This window comes from Engraulis encrasicolus, chromosome 19, assembly GCF_034702125.1.
Source record: "Engraulis encrasicolus isolate BLACKSEA-1 chromosome 19, IST_EnEncr_1.0, whole genome shotgun sequence".
NCBI classification, from domain to species: Eukaryota; Metazoa; Chordata; class Actinopteri; order Clupeiformes; family Engraulidae; genus Engraulis; species Engraulis encrasicolus.
In genome coordinates, this window is record NC_085875.1 from 2,565,274 (window position 1) to 2,593,205 (window position 27,932).

The 27,932-nt window shown below is 45.5% G+C and overlaps 1 protein-coding gene across 1 annotated transcript; it reads right to left on the minus strand.

Moving 5' to 3' along the window:
- Positions 1-238: 238 nt before the first annotated feature.
- Positions 239-27,717, minus strand: tgfb3 (transforming growth factor, beta 3). The gene is made up of 7 exons (XM_063223959.1): positions 26,597-27,717; positions 17,353-17,516; positions 8,388-8,517; positions 6,647-6,754; positions 2,395-2,548; positions 995-1,148; positions 239-534 (listed from the first exon to the last, which is right to left on the minus strand). Exons 1-7 carry the CDS (start codon positions 26,940-26,942, stop codon positions 376-378), a joined length of 1,215 nt encoding a protein of 404 aa, XP_063080029.1. The 5' UTR covers positions 26,943-27,717; the 3' UTR covers positions 239-375.
- Between the last annotated feature and the right edge of the window lie 215 nt (positions 27,718-27,932).

A 27,932-nucleotide genomic window follows, 5' to 3' on the forward strand; every position in this document is an offset into this window, starting at 1 on the left:
GTATTATAACTCTCTCATGTATTCTCCATCCTACATTTATTTTCCTCCATTATCTTCTTCTCTTCTCTTCTCTTCTCTTCTCTTCTCTTCTCTTCTCTTCTCTTCTCTTCTCTTCTCTCCTTTCCTCTCTTCTCTTCCTGCTCCTCACCTCACCTCACCTCTCCTCTCCTTCTCTTCTCTCTCATTTCCTCTCCCCTCTCCTCATCCTCTCCTCTTCCCCTCTCTCCCTCTCCTCTCTTCCTTCTCCTCTCCTCCTCTCTGTGGTCCAACATGGTGGCTGTAACAGTCAGTACAGGTCCGCTCCTCTCCGCTCCACTCCACTCCACTCTGCTCTGATGGGAGCGTGCAGTGCGGCTTGTCGGGGCTCGGCATTCCTCAGCTGCACTTGCAGGACTTGACCACCATGTTGGAGAGCTGCTCCACTTTGGGGGTGCGGCCCACGTAGTAGAGGATGGTGAGGGGCTCCAGGTCCTGGGGGACGCAGCACGGCGACGCGGACGCCTCCGGATTCAGAGTGTTGTACAGACTCAGCACCTGGTGATTAGACAGACAGCAATAAGCTGTTAAGGATGGAAACGCCTCGGGATTCAGCGTGTTGTACAGACTCAGTACCTGCACAGGGGAGATAAAACAAGTAAGGATGGAATAGCCGTATCTAAAGACGCCTCGGGGTTCAGGGTATTGTACAGACTCAGTACCTGCACAGCACAGGGGGGATATGATGGACAGACAACATTAAGCCATGATAGCTCTCCTCTCCTCTCCTCTACTCTTCCTGACAGCGATAAGCTGTTAAGGATGGAATAGCCGGATCTACAGACGCCTCGGGGTTCAGCGTGTTGTACAGACTCAGCACCTGATGGTTAGACAGACAGCAATAAGTTGTGAAGGATCGAACAGCCGTATCTGGTATTGGCGCTACGTAGGTAAGGGCAGGGCTTGGAGCATAAGTGTGTGTGTGTGTGTGTGTGTGTGTGTGTGTGGTAGCACTCACGGAGCTGTGTGTGGTGTCTGCGCTGCGCAGGTACGGGCAGGGCCCGGAGCAGAAGTTGGCGTAGTATCCTCTGGGCTCGTGGATCCATCGCCAGCCCAGGTCACGACGGAAATCCACATACAGCTCCCTCACACAGCAGTTCTCCTCGTAATTACTGTGGAGTAGAGAGGAGAACACATTGCACTGTAAAAACACAGCAGTTTACTGTGGAGTAAAGAGGGGAGAGGAGAGGACATAGAACTGTAAAAACACAGGAGTGTAGAGATGAGAGAGCACAATGCACTGTAAAAACACAGCAGTTTACTGTGAAAGCGAAAGCCCATTGGGAAACTCCAACTCCCATTGTCATTGTGACACAGCACTCCACAGCACACAAGTGAACATTGCACACAACGAAATTGCATTTATGCCTCACCCGTGCAAGGGGGCAGCCCTCAGTGGCGCCCCATGGGGAGCAGTGCGGTGGGACGGTACCATGTTCAGGGTACCTCAGTCATGGAGGAGGATGGGGGAGAGCACTGGTTGATTACTCCCCCCACCAACCTGGCGGGTCGGGAGTCGAACCGGCAACCTCTGGGATGCAAGTCTGACGCCCTAACCGCTCACCCATGACTGAATAGAAACAGGAGAGGAGAGCACATTGCACCGTAAAACACACAGCAGTTTACTGTGGAGTAGAGAGAGGAGAGAGAGCATGTTGCACTGTAAAAACACAGCAGTCTACTGCGGAGTAGAGAGGGGGAGCACATTGCACTGTAAAACACAGCAGTTTACTGTGGAGTAGAGAGAGGAGAAGAGAACACATTATACTGTAAAAACACAGCACTTCACTGAGGAGTAGAAACAGGAGGGGAGAGCACATTGCACTGTAAAAACACAGCAGTTTACAGAAAAGTAGAGAGAGGAGAGCACATTGCCCTGTAAAACACAGCAGTTCACAGGGAATATAGTGAAAGCATCTGTGTGTCCAATGATCATGGAAAGCAATTCCGTGTCTAGGAGCACGGAATGTTTAACCTGATTTACATCATCTGGCTGCGTTCGGCTACGTCACGCGGGGGCGTTCAGCATATCAGATGGCAAGAGTCAGGTAACGGAATGTTGGCAAAATCCGTGAAACTGACACGTGTGAAACTGATTTCGTGTCTCAAAGATCTGTGTCCATTCCACGGAATTCTGAGAGATCATGTTGCCAGTCTGGTTCACTTCCAAGGGGTCTGGGTACACTTTGGAGCGTTCACATATGCACAGATAATGCTGAATCACAGGTCTGAGTCAGCTTAAATGGCTGAAAGGGACCAGGTGTGAAAACACCCTTACTTGGCGCAACAGTTGGTGTCCAGGCATAGCTCGCTTACTTACAACAACAATAATTAGAGTCCAGGCCAGAGTTGTCTTACTTGAAGCAATAGTTGGTGTCGAGTGCGCGCTTGCGTCGCCGCGATGAGGTCTGAGCGTCGAGTCTGTGGGGCGGGATCATCATGAGGATGAGGTGGGGCATCAGCTCCTGCTTCTTCAGGTGCCCGAACGTGTCCTCGTAGTCACCGTCCACGCCTGGAACACACACACACACACACACACACACACACACACACACACACACACACACACACACACACACACACATAAAGTAATCCATATTGAGACATACTATATGTTTTTTTTTCCATATCGCCCAGCACTACCCTCATGTGACTCTGCACAGGACCAATAGGATATGCCGCCATTTGATAGAAGCGTGTTAAACCCGCCCTCTGCTGAGAGCTCTGAAATGCCCTCTTTTTCTCATCTCTCCTCTTTTTTCTCATCTCCCCTCTCTCATATCTTCTCTTTATGTTTGCTGAGATGGCAACCTTGACAACTACTGACAGACAGAGACCATGGACAGACAGAGGTTGAAGACCTCATTTTCGATCCTTTACCAAACACACACACATATCTCTTAAGGAAATGTTTAAGTTCATGTGCCGTCTGGATAAGTCTAAAAACTGTATTATAATGATCCTCACAAGCTCCAGATGCAGCTCTATCCGATATCAATATGTGGAAGCATTGGTATGGCTGCCTTTTAAGACTGTCATGATAGATATGTTTGTATATGATTAGGCATTATTGCTTGCTTTTTTTCTCTCGTTCTCTCTTCCTTGTCTTTTCCTGCCTATTTTACATTTTATTGTTTTTTTATGTATACTATGATGTGTGTCTGCCTATTGGGTAGAGCCTGTAATAAAGTTCATATATCCTGTACTATCATTGATCCATAACATATGGTAATATAGTAGCACCTCACAATACATCTTTTGGTTTCAGATCATTAACAAAATAAAAATGTAGTAATTCATCCCTTCATCTAAAACTATACAAACTATACAGTACACCATATCATATGGCATAGTAGTGATCTGCGTTCCCAGGCATGTTGAAGCTCAACCTTCCAGCACTTCATGATCATACTAACACTGCTTTTCACAGTACAGTGTCTACAGATTCTCACACAGATCATGTTATGAAAGTAACTGTATACAGCTTGCAATACGGTACACAGTAAAGCATCAAAACCTCAGACTTTCCAGACAAGCAGTCCCCCCCCCCTATGATGACGAATTGGGGAGGCAAGGAGGGGGGGGGGGGGGGGCGCGACGGGTAACCACTGGATACTAAAGCTGCCCCTCGTATACTGTATGCAAGCAGTTCCCCCCATTGGCCGTTAAAATGCTCTATGATGACGAAGCCCAAAACACCACTTCCCTTCTCCCAGGGGGAGTCAAGGAGGGGTGGGGGTGGGGGGGGGGGGGGTGGTGGGGGGGAGGGGGGGTCAACCACTGGATACCAAAGCTGCCCCTCGCCTCGTGTACTGTAGGCATGTGCCAAGAGGGCTGCACAGCACAGCACAGGTCTCTACTGCCGCCCCTGCAGCTCACTTACAGCAGTGGTTCCCAAACAGGGGGTCGGGACCCCTGGGGGTTTGCGGAGGTACTGTAGGGAGGTCACGGACAAAAGGGACATTGCATAAAAATGAGAAATCCACAGGTTAACAGCTAACATAATTCCGTAATTTGGATAGTGTAACAGTATTCACTCGGATTTGCTGTTTTGTGGATTTCTCACATTATTAGCAGGCAAACTATTAATGCAACATCTAGAAATATTAGTCCATGAATAGTGCAAGGTTTTCCATTTGTAGTTTGTCCGCTAATATTGATAGAAATCCATTGCTAGGCTAAACCTCTGGTGGCCGGGTCATGAACATTTGCAAAAAAAAGTCCAAAAAGTGGTCCCTGTTGTAAAAAAGTTTGGGAACCGCTGCCTTACAGTTTGGCACGTGCACACAGTACAGTAGGTGCGGAGAGCTCCCAGTTACACTCCAGCCCCCTCAGGGTGCCCCAGCGCAGAGGAGAGCAGAGGAGAGCAGGAGAGCAGGAGAGCAGAGGAGAGCAGAGTTGAGCTAAGTGAGATAGCAGACCCTCTACTCCACTCTCCGCTCCGCTCCACTTCTTTGCTACAGCAGGCCCTCCACTCCGCTCCATTGCTCTCCTACGCTCCACTCCGTTCTCCACTCCACTCCTCTCCACTCCGCTCCACTCCACTCCTCTCCACTCCGCTCCACTCCACTCCTCTCCACTCCGCTCCCCACTCCTCTCCACTCCGCTCCACTCCACTCCGCTCCGCTCCTCTCCTACGCTCCACTCCGTTCCCACAATACAACAGACCCACCTCTCCTCTCCACTCCACTCCACTCCCCTCCTCTCCGCTCCACTCCACTCCACTCCACTCCACTCCCCTCCTCTCCGCTCCGCTCCGCTCTCCCCTCTGCTTCTACAATACAGCAGGCCCTGTCCTCCTCCTCTCCTCTCCACTCCACTCCTCTCCTCTCCTCTCCACTCCCCTCTCCTCCTCTCCTCTCCTCCTCTCCACTCCCCTCCCTTCCTCTCCACTCCTCTCCTCTCCTCTCCACTCCCCTCTCCTCCTCTCCTCTCCTCCTCTCCCCTCTTCCCCTCCTCTCCTCTTCTCCTCCTCTCCACTCTCCTCCCGTCCTCTCCACTCCCCTCTGCCCCTCCACTCCTCTCCTCTCCTCTCCTCTCCTCTCCTCTCCACTCCTCTCCTCTCCTCTCCCCTCCTCTCCTCTCCACTCCTCTCCTCTCCTCTCCTCTCCTCTCCTCTCCACTCCCCTCTCCTCCTCCTCTCCTCTCCTCTCTCCTCTTCCCCTCCACTCCTCTCCTCCTCTCCACTCCCCTCTTCCCCTCCACTCCTCTCCTATGCTCCGTTCCCACAGTACAGCAGACCCTCCACTCTTCCACTCTTCTTCGCTCCACTCCACTGCTTCCCACCACTCCTCTCTTTTCTTCTCCTCTCCTACACTCCACTCCATTCCCACAGTAACTACAGCAGACCCTCTGCTTCCCACCACTCCTCTCCCCTCCTCTCCTCTCCTCCTCTACACTACAGCAGGCCCTGTCTCCTCTCCCCTCCACTGCTTCCCACCACTCCACTCCCCACCACTCCACTCCCCTCCTCTCCTCTCCTCTCCTCTCCTCTCCTCTCCTCCTCTCCACTCCTCTCCTCTCCTCTCCGCCTCTCCTCTCCTCTCCTCTCCTCTCCTCTCCACTCCTCTCCTCTCCAATCCTCTCCTCTCCTCTCCTCTCCTCTCCTCCTCTCCACTCCTCTCCTCTCCTCTCCTCTCCTCCTCTCATCTCCTCTCCTCTCCTCTCCTCTCCTCTCCTCTCCTCTCCTGTCCTGTCCTCTCCTCTCCGCCTCTCCTCTCCTCTCCTCCCCTCTCCTCCACTCCTCTCTTCTCCTCTCCGCCTCTCCTCCCCTCTCCTCTCCTCTCCTCTCCTCTCCTCTCCGCCTCTCCTCTCCTCTCCTCTCCACTCCTCTCCTCTCCTCACCCCCTCTCCTCTCCTCACCCCCTCTCCTCTCCTCTCCTCTCCACTCCTCTGCTCTCCTCTCCTCTCCTCTCCTCTCCTCTCCTCTCCTCTCCTCTCCACTCCTCTCCTCTCCTCTCCTCTCTCCTCCCCTCTCCTCTCCTCTCCACTCCTCTCCTCTCCTCTCCTCTCCTCTCCTCTCCTCTCCACTCCTCTCCTCTCCTCTCCTCTCCCCTCCTCTCCTCTCCTCTCCTCTCCACTACAGTACAGCAGACCTTCCACTCCCCTCCCCTTCTACGCTACAGCAGCCCGTGTCTGCTCTGTCAGCCGAGCTGCCTTGCTGTGCCTCGCTTGCTTCTCTGCTGTGCTTCCTGTGTCTCACAGGATTCCCAGCTCAGGGCGGAATACGGAACAGCAGAATTCCCAGCGCAGGGTGGAATCATACGGAACAGCAGTTTCACAGAGCTTTGCAAATATTGTTCCGAAGTTCTCAGCGGTTAGATGGTGTCATGGGATACATTGTATATACAATAATATTATAAACATGCTTTATTGTTTTAAGTAGCGCTAGTACATGGGTATGGAAATACTACGTTTCAGTTAGTGAAATGTTTGCACATAGTATATGTACTGTAAATTTATTTAATGAATTAAACAATTATATGTTTTGCTACGAATACAGTGAAATGTTTGTTTTACATGGTTCCAACAACATGTGCTTTCCTTGAAATGTGCTATGATACTGTATGTAGATAAGACACCATTTGCTTACATGCATTTTTGCTCTTACCTTTAAATTTAACATCCAGAACCTCTTTGACGTTTTCAGTGATGTCGCCGTTGGGATTGAAAGTGTGACAAGGACAGTGAACACTGATCTCCAAACCCAAATTAGAGTCTGTTAAAAAAAAGAGTTTACAAATGTCAGTAATAATCCCTGCAATGTTAAAATAAAAAGAAAACAACAAGAAAGAAGAAAAATTTAGTGTGATCCATTTCCTACTACTAGCAATAAAAGAAAAACAATGCAAGTCAATAACTTCATAGTTCAGCAATGCATTCTCTTCCCAATGACAATGATAACTAAGCAAGGGCTGGGCCTGGCTATTTCTTCTTTACACTGTGTATTACTGCTGTTGTTCTCATCCTATTGCCACAGGAAGACATGATGTGATCATCAAATGTAGTATTAAGTCATGCATTAATTTTAACCAAAACATAAGTGACAACATCCCGAGTACATGGGTCATCCTTGGAAGTATATTAAATCACTGTACATCATTACATTACATTAATGTGTAATGTAATACACTTATCTGGTGCTTTTATCCAAAGCAACTTACAGTTATTTTTCAAGAACAGGGTATTGTTTACGGTCCATGGAGCTGTGTGGGGTTAGGTGCCTTTGCTCAAGGGCACTTCATCCATGTAGTGAGAGAGGGAGTGGAATGGTAGGATTCGAACCTGCAACCCTCTGATCTAAAGCCTGTCTCCTTAACCACTAGGCCACCGCTGCCAATTATTAGTAAGAAGACATTATTATTATTATTATTATTATTATTATTATTATTATTATTATTATTAAGATGGCGGCCCAGCCGTGGCTCTATTGGCTGGGCACTGGTCTGCTACATGGGTGACCAGGGTTCTACCAGAGAGAGTAGAGAGAGAGAGGTTCCATTGGCCCATTGTTTCCAGAGAGAGTAGAGAGAGAGAGGTTCCGTTGGCCCATTGTTTCCAGAGAGAGTAGAGAGAGAGAGGTTCCGTTGGCCCATTGTTTCCGGGTTCTATTATTGCAAGGGGGAGGGGGGGGGGGGTTCCCCCTTTAGGCAGACCTACGGACTGTTCTATTCAATGCTAGGAGTATTATGACACGCCCCTTTAGGCAGACCAGATCCTGGTCATGTTAGGTGCCCATAGCAACCTATTACATTGGCATATCTCTATATACTTAAAGAATCTCTGGTTCAAGTCCAGCCCGGGGTCATTTGCCTAGCCCTGCCTGTCTCCCTCCCCCCATTCACTTCCTGTTACCCTGTAGCTGTCCTGTCACAAAAATAAAGGCTTAAAGGACCAGTTCAGTCAATTTCAATATGCTGTTGTATTGCTTACGCTACCCTTGACTTGTCAGTACCTGGTGATGCCACATTTTTCGGCTCAGTCCTTTCTGAGATATGAGCTATTCTAATGGGGGCAGCGTTTATTTACTTTTTTTTTTTTAACATAGGCCTACTCAAAATATTTTCCCAAAAGGTACTGCTGTTTGCTAGTTGTCTGCTGATGTTGTATAACCTTTTGGGTATTTTTGGGAATAAATAAAAAATGTTTTTTTGAAATGTAAACAAAGCGCTGCCCCCATTACAATGACCAAGATCTCGGAAAAGGCTGAAGAAGAAAAAAAAAATCTCAGGTATTGACAAGTCCAGGGTAGTGTGAGCATTACAACTGCATGTTGAAATTGACTGAACTGGTCCTTTAGGTAAAGCCCCCCAAAAATAGAAAATAGAATAATAGAGAAAAAAAACCCTCACCTCTGTTGCTGAGCCATTCCCTGACGGTCTCGGTGACGTCGAAAGACACCCACTCAGGAGCGCCTCTGGTCAGCACGTTCTTGCCCCCGATGAAGCGCTGCTTGGCTATGTGCTCATCCTGCTCGATGATCTGCAGTGGACATGAGAAGATAGAGCATGTGAGAAAAGGAGATCTCCAGATCTACGGTCATTAAATTCGAAAGAGCTCTGCACACACACCTGAGTGAAAAAAATAGTCACAGCTTTATATAATCATAAGATGATGATTTCTTGATCAACAAGCTTTCCATTTCAGTCATTATGATGACTTTTTGTTAAACAACACAAGTTGTTACTTCCTGTTTAACAACATAATCCTGCTCGATAATCTACAGTGGAGATGAGAAGAGGTAGGTAGAGCAGCCAAGAAAAGGGTCTGAACACTGCAAAATAAGCCCCGAAAATAAATGTAATGAAATTAAAACAGCAGAGTGATCAAAACCTAACTGTTTTAATTTAATAAAGGTTTTTTTGGAGATTATTCCGCAGTGTGCAGACCTAACTGTTAAACTGTCTGACACTTTTGTCTGGCACATGCAACAAGTGACCTTGGATGTCCACACCCAACCCAAAACAACAACTACCAGATCTACGGTCATTAAATTCAAAAGGTTCTGTACACACCTCAAGGCTTTCTTCAATCATAGGATGATCAACAAGTTTTCCATTTTAGTCATTATGATGACTTCCTGTTTAACAACAAAAGTTGTTACTTCCTGTCTAACAGCATAATCCTGCTCGATAATCTACAGTGGAGATGAGAAGAGGTAGGTAGAGCAGCCAAGAAAAGGGTCTGAACACTGCTGAATAAGCTCCGAAAATAAACTTAATTAAATTAAAACAGCAGAGTGATCAAAACCTCACTGTTTTAAGTTAATTTAATAAAGTTTATTTTTTGGAGATTATTCCGCAGTGTGCAGACCTAGCTGTTAAACTGTCTGACACTTTTGTCTGGCACCTGCAACAAGTGACTTTGGATGTCCACACCCAACCCAAAACAATCTCTAGATCTACTGTGAGTTCTGCACACACCTGAGTGGAAAAAAATGACTTTATTTAGTCATGAGACGATTATTTCTTTTAGTCATTAGTCATTATAATGATAACAACACAAACAAAATACTGTAAGTAACATTTTTGTGCTGTGTGTTTCTAGTGTACAATGTAGGGGTGATAGTGAAAAAAAATCCTGAGCCTGAACTTTTTTCCCTGCTCTAATGACGAAGACAAGATACTGCATAGTGACATAACGTAGGCCTATTTTGACACATTATTCAAACATTTAATAGCCTCTGTATGACCATTATTCAAGCCTGATAGTAGAAGAAAACCCTGAACCTGTAACACTTTCTGAGATAAGAATAACCTAATGGCTAATTATTATCAATGTTTTTATTTTTGCAAACTCTGTCAAGCCTGAAATCAGGCTTGGAGCCTGAATACTATCAGCCCTGACAATGACTACTACCTGTGGGTGTATCCAGCTAGACTCTGTCGTACACACTATTCTATTGCTCTGAGGACTGGACATAAACATCCATCATACTCTTGTGTGTACCACATAAACTAGTGGGAGAGGTCTTTTGGTCTGGAAGACACACATACATTAACCCATTGATGGGTTGCCCATTGATGCCTACGCCATTTTTGGGAAAAGGTACTGTTAGCCTATAAAAACCTAAATATCTCAGCTTCTGAAGCACATAAAACATGACATGTTTAAAAAGCTAAGACCCACATCTCATTCTAACCACATTCTAAAATACCAACATTTTTATTATTTTTAAAAATCTCGAATTTCATGAGCTCCCAGTACTAGGGCCAATGTTTGCGCTAAGCAGCACCAGGCATGAATGGGTTAAATCCATGACCTATGACCTATGACAGGGCTGCCTGTTTCTGTGATGTTGTCGTAGCGTACAGTCCAGGCCTACGTGTGCTCCGCTCCACATCGCTCCATGTTTACATCTATACACGGAGATGGAGAGAGACTGTCCCATCCCCATGACATTTACCACTGGCTGCATCTCTACACACTGTATATATATATATATATCTAGACTGCATGCCTCATCTCCCTGCATTCCTCCACCACTACTCAGGATGGATACATCTATACGTGGAGATCGAGCAGGGCTCTCTACGTATATCTAGACTGCACGCCTCGGGTCCCTGCATTCCTCCACCACTACTCAGGATGGATACATCTATACGTGGAGATGTGAGCAGGGCCACCGCTAGACATAAGAAGAGTAAACATAGTGTTTAGGGCCTCAACTTCTTTGCCCCCAAAATTGGGGCTTCCTAAATTGAGACTGACTAAAAAATGTGTCATTATTATTGTTATTTAATTATGAGGGGGGCCTCCTGACCAGTTATGCTTAGGAACTCCAAAACCTTAACAGCGGCCCTGAGATGGAGAGAGAACGTTCCATCCCCATGACATATACCACTGGCTGCATCTATACATATGAAAAGCTCTTTTCCAAAATGAGATATATCCATTTTATAGAATGTTGGGAAATTGACATTTTTGTATTGGGCATTCCATTGAAATGCATTTTTATAGAGTTTAAAAAGTATGTTCTCAAAACATTTGAATGGCAAGAATTCACACATACATGATAGGTCTCCTTAACAGTCAATTTCAATATTAAAATGAAAAAAGTCAAAAAATGGTGGATATAGCGTTTTGGAAAAGAGCTCTTCATATATATACTGTATATCCAGACTGCATGCCTCGTCTCTCTGCATTCCTCCACCACTACTTAGGATGGGAGGATCAGGACTGGACTGGGATGAAAACGAAGGCCGGGCATTTGCAGTCAAGACCGGTCCGGCATTGGTCTCAGGCATTGAGCGAGACAACAAAGCCTGTGACCACAGTTTTAGTAAATCTATTACGAGCTATTTTGACCACAACAGCCAATATTAATATTTAAATCTGACACTGAGAGGTTAGCTGTAGTGGCATGAGGACTGATACCATTGCATTGAGGGGATGAACAGGCCCAAATCATTAACAGTCCACCTGGCTAGTGCCCTGTATGCCATATGGCCAATCCAGCTATGGGGAGGATGCAATCCATCCAAATGTCACTAAGTAAGCAAGATGCTGTTCCGATAGATATCCATAAAGGTTATTGGAGCGGAGCTTAACCCAAACAGATTTCGCTCTTCTTTTAGGCTAGAGCAGGGGTGTCAAACTCAAATTGACTGAGGGCCAAAATCAAAATCTGGAACGAAGTCGTGGGCCGAACTCAACAATTATTCTTTAAAAAGGCCTAAAATTGTGCATGCATGCACTCCATACTCTCATACACTCTTTTCCGTCATATTTGACTGTTTAAATGTGTCTGCACATCCTATGACACAGAAGGAGAAGGATACAATTCAAATGTTTAAATAGTAATGGGGGCGTTATAGTAGGCTTATGATGAAGTCAGGGGGGCGTTGGAAGGCTTAGGATAAGGTCCAGGGGACGTTTGTTCAAAAAAAGGTTGAAAACCACTGCTTTTAGGCTGCTGACCAAAATAATGTATAACTGCAAAAGTAAGAAGAGGTTGTAGTCATTGTGCATCAACTTTTTATTTTTTTTACACAGATGCATTTCGGCATTCTGCCTTTCTTAGTGCCCTGCTTACTTTTCAGTTCCAATAGATTTGCAATTACAACTACATAGCTCACCAAGGGCATTGCACAACAAGCAGGTATGCACCGGCAGAACAGAACACACAGACACACACAGACACAGACACAGACACACACGCACAAGCGCGCACACACACACACACACACACACACACAAGCGCGCGCACACACACACACACACACACACACACACACACACACACACACACACACACACACACACACACACACACACACAAGCACACACACACACACACACACACACACAGAGCAGAGTGAGTAGAGCTGAGGGTACACACACACTCACACACACACACACACACACACACACACACACACACACACACACACACACACACACACACACACACACCTTTGCTGGCATGTCACCCCACCTCAGTCCATGCCCCGCCCACTTTTCCATTCTTCCTGTTATTCCCCCATGTCTAATGTTTTTCGGAATGGTTGGAATGTTCTAATGTTTATGGTTCAGATCAAAGATTCTAGAATGGAACAACACAGCTGTCTCTGTCTCGCACCTTGTAATCCTGGATACAATGGATTTGATGTTGGATACAATGGATTTGATGTTGGACAGTAATGGCTTAAACGTTGATATATACGATGGATAAAATGGCAAAATGTATATAACAGTGAGCTATATGTATGCCATTATGTTTCCCGCCCAATTGGGCTGTAGGATGGCCGTATGTGTGTTATGTCTTAGCAGAAAAACCCGCAATTCTATTTATGTCTATGTGCATGGGCGGGTTTTTCTGAAATGCCATTAATTTACCCCCTGGATTTTGTGCAATAAACGATACTTTTTTGGGCTGGAAATCATCAGCCTCATCTGGCAACCCTGACTACTGCATAAAAATGGGAAACAGCTGGCATAATATAAGAATATGGGGGAGGAGGGGGGTTGCGGAAATATTCTTAGACTCAAAAGGGGGTCCCAGCAGAAAAAGTTTGGGAACCCCCTGAAGTTCACAATGAATTCAATGTTGATGTACACAGTGGTGGGGAACCTAGTATGTCTCGAGGGCCGTTTGTTTTAACACCCATTTTATCTGCCCCCCCCGATATGATTTTAATGTTATGCAGCTTCACATGAAATATGACATATTTTGTAAAGAAATCTTAGAAAATACATTTGCAATACAATGAAGTTATATTCAGTGTACCTAGATAAGGTGGGGTCTGTTTTAAAGATGCCTGCCTTTCAATATAGGCCTGAAGTGCGGGGGGAAAATCCCAGTTTGTGTTCATAGTACGGCCCTCGGAGGACTTTTACGGCTCTTGGAGGACTTTGAAGTGGCCCCTCGAATGAAAAAGGTTCCCCACCCTTGATGTACACAATGCATTCGATGCTGAAGTATGCAATGAGTTTGACGAAACGGCTTTCACGGCTTTCACTTCACGATATCAGATCCCTCCCTCCCACCACAAATATCTGATGACTCCAAATGCTGCTCCTGCTCAGCCCAAGGTGAACTCAGTCACAACCCAACACTTTGGGTCAAAGATGTGCAAAATGGCATTGTCATTCAGTGTAATGGATGCCTTCTGCTGACTGTAACCGTAAAAAAACATGACTCTTTTTATTTATTTATTGTTACAGGGAATGCATGAAAGCCTCGGCTGTCATCCATTCACTTGAAACAATTTCATATTCATATTTTTATGCAGTTACAGTCGGCGGAAGGTGTCCGTAACACTGAATGACAAAGATGTCTTTGACCCCTTTCTCAAAACCATAGTTGCTAACTACATTAGCTACTATGTTGTTTGTCATGCAATTTCCCCATTGGTAACTACCCAGGATGCTAACTGGCTAACAACTATGCCAGAGAGAGTAGAGAGAGAGAGGTCCCATTGGCCCATTGTTTCCGGGTTCTAGTATTGCAAGGGGGAGGGGGGGGGAAATCCCCCTTTAGGCAGACCTAGGCAGACCTAAGGACTGTTCTATTCAATGCTAGGAGTATTAAGACACGCCCCTTTAGGCAGACCGGAACCTGGTCATGTTAGGTGCCCATAGCAACCTATTACATTGGCATATCTCTATATACTTAAAGAATCTCTGACTACGCTTTCGAGAAATGCACCCAGGCCAGAGGTACGCACGCCGCAGGAGAAAGAGACACGCACACACTACATTTTTCCAGTTTGCCTAAAGACAGTAAAGCCCTTGTAACTGTTTTCGGTAACTTGATAGTATAAAGATCTGCGTGCATGTGGATATTTCCATGGAGGTGGTGAAATATCAGCGTAGCACAGAGACGTTCAACTCACAACTCTCCACAGCCACACTACACTGCACCACACCACACCACACCACCACACCACACCACACTACACTACACTACACTACACCACACCACACCACACCACACCACTGCTTATTGACCCCCCCAGCCCCATCCCCCAGGGCAAAGCCCATTGCACCATATTTCCTAGAAAACATAGTCATCATAGACACACACACATCATAATTCCCATGAAACATACTGTAGACACAAACACACACACTTCCCGTACAACACACATAGACACACACCATATTTCCCATGAAACATGGGAACACAAGCCACGCACGTACGTACGCACGTACGCACGCACGCATACACGCACACACACACACACACAGACATCATTCCCATACCATACACATCCCCTTTCCCGTACAATATACACACACACACTGCATTTCCCCTACGTTACACACCGGCACCACCACATGTGCTATACCAGCAGTTTTCACAGTGGGGGCTGGGGAGTGGAACATTAGTCAACCTCCCTCCCGAAGCCCCATACAGTATCAGTAGAATGTTAGTAAGCCTCCCTCCCGAAGCCTCATACAGTATCGGTAGTGCTGAACAGGACTGGATTAACGCACAGGCTAGATAAGGCTGCAGCCTAGGGGCCCCCATCTACCAGAGGCCCCCTGATAGACCAAAAGTGAAAAATTGCAGAATTGTGACAAGATATGGAAAAAAATCACGGCATGTTAAATACAGTTGGTAGACCTGTTATCCTAAATTCCTAAATCGAAATTGTGACACTATTTAAATTTGTGCAAAATTTGCCCTCCAGGGGGGCCACAGCAACCTGTAGCCTAGGGGCCCCAGGTCATCTTGAGCCTGGTGCTGACTGGTCTGGACATTTAGTTGAGCGGTATCGTGCTGTGCCTTCCTTGTTTGGACTAGAGTGTTGACTGGAGTGTTGACTGTATATATGCATTTTATTGGTCTTTATATTGTTCTTAAGTGCTTAATATTTTTATTCAAAGATTACACTGTTTCTATGTTTATTTTTATGTTCATTTCTTTCTATGTTTTATTTGCTGTCTTTGTGTGTCTTACGTAAAGGGTCCTCAAGTCCTTTTATTTGCCTGTCCAGCAATTTGGTCAGCTATCTTGTTGTATCTTAAAGTGCTCTATAAATAAACTTTGACTTGACTTGACTTGAGGTGGGATCACCTCAGTTGCACATACTGTACATTACATACAGTGTGATGGAGTGGCCATTGCTGGGGTTTTGAGTGCACTCTGACTGTCACACCATGCACTGGGCCTCGGTCTTTGGTGTAGCAGTCAGAGTCCAGTCAGGTAACCCAGGAGGTCCGGGTCAGAGTGGCGAGTTCGAACTCCAAGTGGCAAACTAGTGCAGGTGACCTCAGTTACATGTGACTCACCAGACATGACTCAATCGGCTGGTGCTGTGTGTGCATGTGTGCAGGGCCGAATTAAGATGGCCTGGGGCCCCTAGGCTACAGGTTCATGTGGGACCCCCCAGGAAGCAATTTTTTTAAGACAAATGTACATAGACAGTGTAATAATTACGTACTACGAATTAAGTATAACATGTCTACCAACTCTACTCGACACGTCAGATGAATTTTTCGACATTGTGTCTTGTCATAATTCTGCAATGTTTCACTTCTGACCAATCAGGGGGCCCCTGGCAGGTGGGGGGGCCCATAGGCTGCAGCCATATCTAGCCTGTGCATTAATCCGGCCCTGCATGTGAGTGTGTCCATTCCAATACACCTTTTTTTCTTTTTACTGGACTGTAACATTGTGACAGCTGAGAAGTCCCCAGCCCATCCTCATACAGTGCACTGCTTTGCTGCACTCATGGGCGTAGTTTTAGGGGGGGGGGGGACATGTCCATACTACTTTTTCGATGAATCTAGCTTGTCCCCACCACTTTTTCACAAAAATAATGCAAAAACAGCATATCCAGACAATTTGCCATTAAAATATCCCCACCGCTTATCGAGCCAAACCAACACCTTTGACTGCACCTTACCTTTTCTCTTCATGCACCTTACCAGGATTTGGGTTCTTGGTGGAATATTTATGCCTTATTTCTCTCTACTCTACTTCAATTCTAAATCACGATACAACTCTACATCACAATACTATATCGTAGACATATCTATCAACATTCATTCTTGGTCATCTCAAAGTTTTGGCACAATTTACTTTTTTTCTGTACTTTATATTTTCCCTCCTATTACCTGTGTTATACATGTCTGATATGTCTCGACCTGCTGCTGGTGAGACTCACCTGATATAACTCGATTGGCTTTTCGTGAGACTCACCTGATATAACTCGATTGGCTTTTCGTGAGACTCACCTGATATAACTCGATTGGCTGCTCGTGAGACTCACCTGATATAACTCGATTGGCTGCTCGCGTGTCTCACCTGATATAACTCGATCTGCTGCTCATGAGACTCACCTGATATAACTCGATTGGCTTTTCGTGAGACTCACCTGATATAACTCGATTGGCTTTTCGTGAGACTCACCTGATATAACTCGATTGGCTTTTCGTGAGACTCACCTGATATAACTCGATTGGCTTTTCGTGAGACTCACCTGATATAACTCGATTGGCTTTTCGTGTGTCTCACCTGATATAACTCGATGCGCTGCTCATGTGACTCACCTGATATAACTCGATTGGCTTTTCGTGTGACTCACCTGATATAACTCGATTGGCTTTTCGTGAGACTCACCTGATATAACTCGATGCGCTGCTCGTGAGACTCACCTGATATAACTCGATTGGCTGCTCGTGAGACTCACCTGATATAACTCGATGCGCTGCTCGTGAGACTCACCTGATATAACTCGATTGGCTTTTCGTGAGACTCACCTGATATAACTCGATTGGCTGCTCGTGAGACTCACCTGATATAACTCGATTGGCTGCTCGTGAGACTCACCTGGTATAACTCGATTGGCTGCTCGTGAGACTCACCTGATATAACTCGATGCGCTGCTCGTTCTTCTTGGCCACAGAGTTGGGCACCCTCAGCGCTCGGAACTCTGCCCGGAACAGGTTGGTGGAGTTCTTCTCCATGGTGGACACGTTGAACCTGAAGACCTTGGAGGTGATCCCCTTCGGACAGTGAGGCAGCTCGTCTAAAACACAAGAGGGAAATGAAGCCAGGGTTATATTTATATATTTATTTATTTTATTTTTTTTAATATTTTTATGGGCTTTTATGCCTTTATTTGACAGGACAGTTGAAGATGGTGACAGGAAGCGAATGGGGCAGAGAGACAGGGGAGGATCGGGAAATGACTCCAGCTTGACTCGAACCGGAGGCCCCGAGGGTGGGCATGCAAGCCCAAATGTGGGGGGCTCAGCGCGCTGCGCCACAGCGCCCCCTATATTTATTTTCATTTTTATTTTATTTTATATTTTGAAATGTATTTTTTGGGCTTCCACACCTTCACCATCAAGACAGGACAGTGAGAGAGAGAGAGACATGAAATGAGTAGAGAGAGTGCAAAGGAATGAGAAACGACCCCGGGCCAGGCCGAACCCGCATCCCTGGTGCAGTGGCACAGCACACAAGCCTGCCGAGCCATGGTGCCGGAATCGTATCCGGGTCGTTGGCGTAGTAGTCTGCTGCCCTACCGTTAGAGACACCGTAGGGCCATGAATATTCTTATTTTTAAGTGCCACAGTAGCAGGTGAAATAATCTCCCCAAAATATCATTTCAAACGGGTGTTTATATCTGCAGGTGAAGAATATGTGTTTAATGACCTGTTGAAATACAGCAGATTACAGGAAATCAATACTGCATTACCTACATTGTTACAGTGATATGTATAGTTATTCCGGGTACTATGGGTTTATGCAGTCATACAATAATATATTTACTGTTGTTGTTTTGAGGTACTAAATAATGACTAGAGGAACAATGTGTCTGGTTACAAAGAGGTTCAGTTGTACCAGGCCCACGTAGAAGGGCAGACCAGAATTGGTTTGTTGCCCTGTTTGTAGTGTTGCTGACATTGTCCGTCCCTCTTTGACCGCTGTGTACCCTATCACTGCGAATAGTCCTTTACAAGCCTTACTATACTGTGCGTAATAGGCTTTAGAGCCCTCGTTGAGAAACACAGTCGGGCTTGTAGCCTGGGGGTTGCCAGTTTGATTCCCGACACCACCAGGTTAACATGTGCTCTGTCCCGTCCTCCCTCCCCCATGATCAGGGTAACCAGAGCCTGGTACCCTTAGTTAGCTAAGCCTTACTATACCAGAGATTCTTTAAGTATATAGAGATATGCCAACATAATAGGTTGCTATGGGCACCTAACATGACCAGGTTCCTGTCTGCCTAAAGGGATGTGTCATAATACGCCTAGCATAGAACAGTCCTTAGGTCTGCCTAGGTCTAGGTCCATTCAATATGACCAGGCTACATTTCAGTACAGGGAATGATAACCATGTGCATTCAATTAAACAAAATAATGAGGTTTTATGCTCCGAGCACCATTATGTTGAGAAATGAGAGGGCCATTTGGGTTCGACTGCCTGCTATTCTGCTCAGCATTAAGCCTCACTAATGGACAATAATGACCACGCTACAGCAGATCCCTATCCAGCTGTTGGCTTAGGCCAGTGTTTCTCAAAGTGGGGCGGAAGCCCCCCTAGGGGGACGCGGAGGTATTGGAGGGGGGGGCGCGTGAAGTCAGAAGGTTTTTCTTTTCTAATACTTTTCTGCTTTGCCATTAAGTCAACACATTCACTTTACAATCACAATATATTCATTAATTTATTCACTAATATACGTGCCATATACGTGTATATTAGCCTCCAATAAACTCTACGAAGGCCTATTTATTTGTATTTTCGTAACCATTTTGCTCGAGGGGGGGCGCAGACAGACACCCTTCCTCTGAAGGGGGGAATGGCACGAAAAGTTTGAGAACCACTGGCTTAGGCAAAGGCACCGCTACTCGTTCAAAAGAAGAAAAACAAAACGCGTGCTTAAGAAATGAGTAGAAATGGTGACCGGTTAGGGCAGCGGTTCTCAACCTTTTCTGAAGAAATGTCCTCCTGACCTCATCATAAGCATGCCAATGCTCCCAACAGCATTTTGCTGAATAATTTGAAAACATTACAGCCTTATAATAATAACAGTAATCATTTTCTTTATATTATTATAGATTGTGCTGTATGACATACAGCATTTTGTTGAACATTTTTAACACATTACAGCCTAATAATAATAATAAAAATAGTAGTAATAATTTTCTTTATATGCTATTATTGATTGTGCTGTATGATTATTATACCGTTTTTTAGAACGGTGAGGGCTTCCATTCGTTTTAAACGGGCCTTCCCAGCACCCATTTATTTGTGCCCCCATCTCAGCTGTCTTGCTCTCAACGCCCCCCAAGGGCTCTCTAACGGCCCCCCCTCTTTGAGAAACACAGTCGGGCTTGTAGCCTGGTGGTTGCCAGTCTACTTCCCGACACCACCAGGTTAACCTGTGCTCTCCTCCTCCTCCCCCATAATCGGGGTACCCAGAGCACGGTACCCTTAGTTAGCTAAGCCTTACTATACTGTGCATAATAGGCTTCCGTATTGCATCATAAATGAAATAAATAATGAAATCCATTCAATATGACCAGGCTACATTTCAGCAAAGGGAATTATAACCATGTGCATTCAATTAAACAAAATAATGACATTTTATGCTCTGAGCACCATTAGGCAGGCCTCAGCGATTAGCAGCCGCAAGAAAGGAACACCACTTTTCAACCCTGGGGTGCATTTCTGGAAAGCGTAGATGCTAACTATGTTAGCTAAGCTTACTTTGTTCGTTGCAATGCAATTTCCTATTGGCAAACAAACAAATGTTGCTAACTGCTAACAACTACGCTTTCCAGAAATGCAACCCTGAGTAGTTCCCAAACTTTTTCAGTGGGGGGACCCCTTTTGGACCTAAAAATAGCGACTTCCCCTTCTGTCTGTCCACCACGACCCCCTTCAGTACCTCCCGACCCCCAGTTTGAGAACCACTGGGTTAATGAAAGCCCTACTGAGCCCTGACGCAAGTTCCCGCAGTGAAAGTGAAAGCGAAAGCCCAACTGGGAAACTCACAACTTCACACTGTCATTGTGACACAACACTCCACTGCACACAAGTTCACACAATGAAATTGCATTTATGCCTCTCCTTTGCAAGGGGGCAGCCCCCAATGGCGCTCGAAATGGAGCAGGGTGCGCAGGACAGGACCATGCTTAGGGTATCTCAGTCATGGAGGACGATGGGGGAGAGCACTGGTTAATTACATCCACCACCAACTTGTCGGGTCGGGAGTTGAACCGGCAACCTTTGGGCTACAAGTCTGACGCCCTAACCGCTTACCCATGACAGGTCGCCAGGGCTGATGTCAAACTGACCACTTCATACGCAGAGATTCATACACAGGTGTTGCTGAAGATATTTTTGTATATAAAAAAGATTATGCACATCCCATGTAAAGATGCAGGACAAAGGCTGACTGACACTTTGGAGTGAAGAGTCTTCACACTTAAAATCATTTAAAAAAATGATTCCATGGCAGTAGAGAATCTGAAGAAGACAATGGTAGAAATGTATAGCACTCCTACCATGGAATGAAAAAAAGAAGGAATTTAAGTGTGTAAACATGTATAAAAGAGAACATGCACCTGAAGCAGAGAGGACGGTCACTTGTTGACTGTCATGGTTGAATTAATGACAGGTTTTTTTTTTGAAAAAAGGTTCGCACACTTCTTTGGATTTTTCTTCTTGAAGTTCCATGTGGGCATTTGTGTATTTGTGTATTTATGTAAGCTACTGGATACCTGAATTTCCCCCTGGGGATCAATAAAGTTACTCTACTCTACTCTACTCTACTCTACTCTAAAAAAACACGTAATCTTTTTGCTCAGCACCAGGGATTGTGCACAAGTAACTCTCTACANGTGAATTAATGACAGGACCAATAAAGGCTTAAGCCTCTCAGGCTGCCACAGGTCATGAGTGTGAGGGCCAAACTGACACCACCAAGCAGTCTGGCATTGTATACAAGTCATGAGCCAAATTGATGCCCCCAAGCAGTCTGGCATTGTATACAAGTCATGAGCCAAATTGATGCCCCCAAGCAGCCTGGCATTGTATTCTCCTTCAGCAAATATGCCCAGTAGCTAAGGTAACCCGCACACACACACGCACGCACGCACGCACGCACGCACGCACGCACGCACGCACGCACGCACGCACGCACGCACGCACGCACGCACGCACGCACGCACAAGTATACACACGCACGCACACGACACCACATTCTGCGGGACCAGTGCCAGAATATAGAGGCCCCTTATACACACATCAACACACCACTCCCTATACCGGTGGTTCTTTTCCCATCATTCCCCCCTTCAGAGGGGCTGCATGCTTCCGAGCCCCCCCGCCCCCCCCAAGCAACAGCAGTACTCTCGCAGACTGATTTTACGATCGCTGCACAAAATCAAAGGAAAGGTGACTGGCGAGATAACACAAAGAGGGACGTGTGTTCATTTCCTATGCTATTCAAATTCACGACAATTTATAATATGATGTTGGTGAGGGCTTAAAATGTATTGCTTATTGGAGAGACAGGAAATAATTTCCTTGGGGGGGAAAACCCCACAAATCAGATGTCACACGCCGCCCCCTGCGATGCCTCCGCGCCCCCCCAGGGGGGCTTGCGCCCCACTTTGAGAAACACTGCCCTATACTGTATGTACAGTCCAAGGTGCTTCATTTTTTATTATTTTTTTTTTTATTTTTTTTCTTAGCTCTTATTTATTATGTATTTGTCCTGTCTTCCTGTTATGTGTTGTGTGTATGACCAGGTGGCACTCAATTTCCCCTTGGGGATTAATAAAGTCTCTCTCTCTCTCTCTCTCTCTCTCTCTCTCTCTCTCTCTCTCTCTCTCTCTCTCTCATGTAGCTTCAATCCCACCCGATCGACCAGCTGGTTTCATTTGCCACGCGTGCTCACATCACCTCCGGAGATCAAGATTTATGTCAAACCCTCAACAATCTGGACGTAGACATAGCAGCCAACAGCAATTGAGGCACAATGTTGCCAGATTGAGCTGGTTCCCGCCCAATTGGGCTGCTTAGGATGGCCGTGTGTGTGCGGGAAAAAATAGCATTTATCAGAAAAGCCAGTCCAATTTTTGCCTTAGAGCAGTGTTTCTCAAACTTTGTCAGACCGAGGACCACTTTGTCCCCTCAAAAATGATCAGGGACCACCTATCAACTGAATTGACAGCTGGCGGGTGACAATTTGACTGCTAATTCCGATGCAGATCACTTACTTTTTATTGACATTTAGAAGCCTGTCTTATTGTGGTGAAAAATGACATCAGCAATGTTTAGCTTTGTAATAATGTTACAAATATAGCCTACTGCTAGCTTGTCTTGGAAAAGTAGAAATCCCCTCGCGGACCACCTGAGCTCTGTCGCGGACCACCAGTGGTCCCCGGACCACACTTTGAGAATCACTGCCTTAGAGATCAATAGAATTGGGCGGGATTTTGTGCTTCTGGGCGGGTTTTGAGCATTTTTTTGGGCTGGATCAGCCTCATCTGGCAACCCTGCATAGCAGCCAAAGGTAATGGAGGCAGTAGCCTGTGGCTTCATGGGAGGTGAGCTGAGGTGTCCAGATTAATGTATTTCAACACTCCCTGGCGTACGGTAGCTACCTCCACATTCATACAGGGTGTATACTGCACTCACACAGGGTGTATACTGCACCATGTGCATGCCAAATGTTGGGGCTGCAGCTCAATGTATTGGGCTGTGGCAGTGGTGTAATCTACGTAGAACGCAGGTATACAGTGTATACCTACTTCGAAATTTCAGGAATTTAAGTATACCCACTTAAAATGGATTGATCAATTATTTAGAATAGCAAATATAAACAATATACCCACTTCAAAAAATGCTCATATATACAGTACCCAAAAAAAGTAGACTACACCACTGGGCTGTGGTCCCCAAACTGGATGCCGGGTGGTCGTGGTCGTGGAGGTACTGAAGAGGGGGGGGTCGTGGAGGTACTGAAGGGGGGGTCACGGACAAAAGGGACTTGTGTGTTCACTTGTATGGATAATAGATGTATTTGCTGTAGTGGTGTAAACAATGATCGATTCGCCGATGCAATCCAATGCGGGGCATGGACGATCCAAAATCAATCCGGCAAGTTCCAGAATCGATCCGGCAATTTTTTAAAGTTTCCATGAATATAATTACTTCCATGAATATTTCGGGAGCAAATGAATGTTAAATTAAATAAAAGCACTTCAAAACATTGCAAGATCTGACTACTTGTATTGCCTCATCATGACTGATGAAACATTTGCTTTGCTTTCAGTAGAAATGTAATCGGATCGCATAGAATCGAATAGAATCAAATCGCTACCTCCTGAATCGTGATCGAATCAAGGGCAGTGCCGGTCCACACCACTACGGTCCTGTGGATTTCTGGCAATAAGCGGACAAACTACTAATGGAAAATCTAGCAAAATTAATGGACAAAAAAAATGCCTAGAAAACCATTGATAGGCTAAGACAATAGTGGGTGGTGGTGGTTGGGTGGCGAAAAAGTTCTCCACTGAGAAAGTTGGGGAACCACTGATATAGGGGGTACTGCCGTTTCTCGCAGTATACAATTGTAGTATTTGCGTGGACCAGTGTTTTGTAAAGTGGGGAGCAGCTGGGAACCCCTTCGGTGCCGTGGAGGGGTGCTAGGGGTTCTGTGGCAAGTTGGAAGAAAAAGTAAAAGAAAACAAAATAAATGATTGAATAAATAATGTGCACCGAAATCATCAAAAATAAGCTAAACACAATATCACCCCTTAGTTACTAATACGTTTTTTTTTTTTTTTAAATATATCCCAGTGGGGCACTGACACTACGGTTGTGAAAGGAGGCGGCGCACAGAAACAATAATGTGGCATGACCCATGTGAAGGGGGACCCTTGGCTGCAATCTACCAGTATATGGGTAGACCTTGTCATGGTGAAGTTTAGGAGGGAGCGTGTCTATGTTCCCACAGCCCATTGGTCCCACATCACTAAGACTTTTAACATTATTTTTTAGGTCCATTGGTCCCACAGCCCATTGGTCCCACAGCTTATACCTACTGGCCCATGTTCCCACATTTCTAAGAATTTATTCAAATTTAGGCCCTATGTCGCATGGCAGGGAGAAAGGCATGTTCCCATAGTTTACTCAGAAATGTGGGAATATGGAGTTATGGAGAATAGGGCCTATATTTGAATAATTTCTTTCAAATGTGGGAACATGGAGCTATAAGAATAAGCTGTGGGACCAATGGGCTGTGGGACCAACGGGCTGTGGGAACATAGAGCTGACCCTGGGACGCCTGGCTTGGAGCTCTTTGTTCAGTTCTGCACAAGCGTTACCCCCACCACAGCCCTGTGTACACACCTCTACTCTACTCTACTCTACTCTACTCTTCCTTTCTGTTTCTCTCTCTCTCTCACACACACACACACACACACACACACACACACACACACACACACACACACACACACACACACACACACACACACACACACACACACACACACACACCTTTCATTCATTATTTATCTTTTGAGGAGGAAAACAAATATTTTTACTCTCTAATATACCCATAGATGTAATAAAAAAAAATCTTGAATGTTGAATCCTTTGTGTCGATCCATTGTCTTTGCTTTGCCCTGAAGAAGACCTAGATGGTCGAAACATGTTGGCATTCTAATTTCAATTATGAATAACCACAGATAATAAAGGCTTTTTAATATAGGCTACCTCCTTCTTGGGACTGATTCACCTCTGAGTGCATGGGACCTACTGCTTTCCTAATGTTGAATCCTGAATGTTGGATTGGCTCAGGAGTGGTTTTAGGAAATCTGAGGCCCTGGGCAAAGAACAATTTTGAGGCCCCCTTTAAATTATTAATTAAAAATCGATGGTGTATAAATGCAGGCAGTGGCGTAACAACGGAAACATGGGCCTAAAAGCAAGATTATCTAGGTGGGCCCCATCGAGCTGCGGCCAAGGGCCTCGAAAGCTTAAATTGCCACCGCATGAAAAATCAATGCATAAATGTTGATTGACGACAGGGCCCCTGACTGGACGGGCCCCGGGCAATTGCCCGACCTTGCCCAATGATAGAACCGCCCCTGGATTGGCTGCTGTGCTGCTGGATGTGTGCCTGTGTATCTAAATGTGGGCATGTGTGAAATGTGGCTCATGGGCAGCAGTTGAGAGATTCGCACCAATACTGTATGTGGATCAGAACCAGCACTAAATCACATTCTCTGCACTTGACCTCAAAATGTTCTAGAACATGTTTAAAGCTGCATAAAACTGAAATGGTGTTAGTGTGTGACAAAATGAACACATGTAGTAGGCCTAAAGCTGTAGGCTAATGCTGAATGTAAAAAAAAAAAAAAAATACAACTGAACAATCTTACAATTTCAAGTAAAGATGTCAATGACAAACGTATTATACAGTATAGATAGTGTAGCAATGAGTTACTATTAAAGCAGGCATGCATGAGAAGACTATGAGCACTTTTACACATCTATTGCACAGGGGAGCAAGGTTAACTGGCATACACTGTCATTAGTGAATAATTAGGCCTATTTCTCATATGCAAATTTATGGTATTAACGATTTTACTGTATTTGGCATGCCATTGGAGTTGCAATGTGTACTTTGTACAGGCTAACAGTTGTCTTTGGAGTCCTGTAGGTGAGAACACATGAGGATGGAAAAAGAGATTTGTCTGTTTCCTCTTGGAGAAAAAGAAAAGCTAGCGGGACGCGCATATGGTGTATGTGGAGAAAACATTATTTGCATGGACTGCACTGTACATTATGAGAGTGGCAACACATTAACCATACTTATTGGTTATGTTTTATAAAATAAATAACCAAATAATTTTAAAAGACGAATATCTAGATGACCCTTGAAAACAATAAAACTTCTCAATCTCCTGGCTTGGGTGTCCGGCCATGCTGATATGTTGTTAGTTAGATTCTGGCACTGACACAGCGATGAATTAGACCATTTTAAATAATAATAATAATAATTATTATTATTATTATTATTACTATTACTATTATTATGAAAAAGAGCTTCTTGAAACTTTTCTTTTAAAAACTTACTGTTTTCTGGGGCTCCTTGAATCATACTGAATTTGTATATCTCTTTGGCGTAGTATTCCGTCTCCGTGTTGTCCTGTCCGCAGCTCTGCTCGCGCCGCTGCCCCAGCTCCTCCATCAGTTCTCTCGTGCTGTTGTAAAGTGCCAGCACCTGAAACGGGACCGGATTTGGACCGAGGGCCTGCGGAGGGCTGATCAGCCGCAGTTTGCTGAGAATCTGCCCCCGGATCGCCTCCATTCGCTTCTTCTTAATGTGTTCAATGTCCACGGTTGTACAAGTGGATATGGATAGGGTCATGGTCACGCAGTTAACTAGCAAGAAAAACATCACTGATCTGCCGAGATGCATCGCTCTCCGATACTCCCCGTGTTTTCCCGTTAATCTAAACAGTCCACAGAGTGGCTTTGCTGTTTGGGTCCTAACAAAGGACCAGGCCACCAATTGATTTGACCACTGCAACCTTGCTGAGGAGAATGCGTTTAAAAAAAAAGGCAAATCCAAATTTGGCAACCCGTTTGGTTTGGAGCGCGGAGTCGACTTTTCTCAATGCGCTTTGTTGTCCATGGCATCTAACGTCGTTAATCCAAGGATTGCAGCCAATCAGTGGAGTATTCCAACTTTGTATTTCTCGTATTTTTCATGATTTCGCTTAGTTAGTGGCATGCGTTCTGAGAAAACTCTTCAACAGATATCTCGCTCCTCCCTCTGGTCTCTGGTATTTGACGCCCTGTCCTTTTTTCATTTCTTTACCATGCGAAATATTTTCCCGTTTTTAGTTTCCCTGCCAAGTCTGCATTTTTCTAATGAAGTCTGAACTCTTTCCCAGTCCAACAGAGTTTCAGCCCCTATACTTTGTGTTTCGTGTCACTGACTAAATCGATTCTTGTTTTTGTCGAAGCTCTATAAAAGACATATTAAGTCTGTCTGACGTGGGGACGGGACGGGGGAGTTTAGGAGGTACCCCAGACTAACGCAGGTTAACATCCCTGTGCGTGGCCATTTCTATGGGCTCGCTCAGACAGAACCAAAAGGCACTCCACCGTGCAGAACAGAACATTTTACAAGCACTCGTGCTCTGTGGAAGACAGCACAGCGGGGGAGAAAACGACGAGGCTATTGGAACGCCAGATGACATTGCGCGTAACTTTACAATAGAAGGTTATTAGCCAAAACCGTTGTGCGCGCATTGTTACCACGTAATGCACATTTACAGCATCGGAGTGAGAAATCCTGAAAATAAATAAGCACTGAATGATCCCCCTAGTGGATATTTGAAGGAGAGCGTCATGTCTGCATGGAAAGACACCTTAATCCCTGGGCCATTTCATCATGACCACC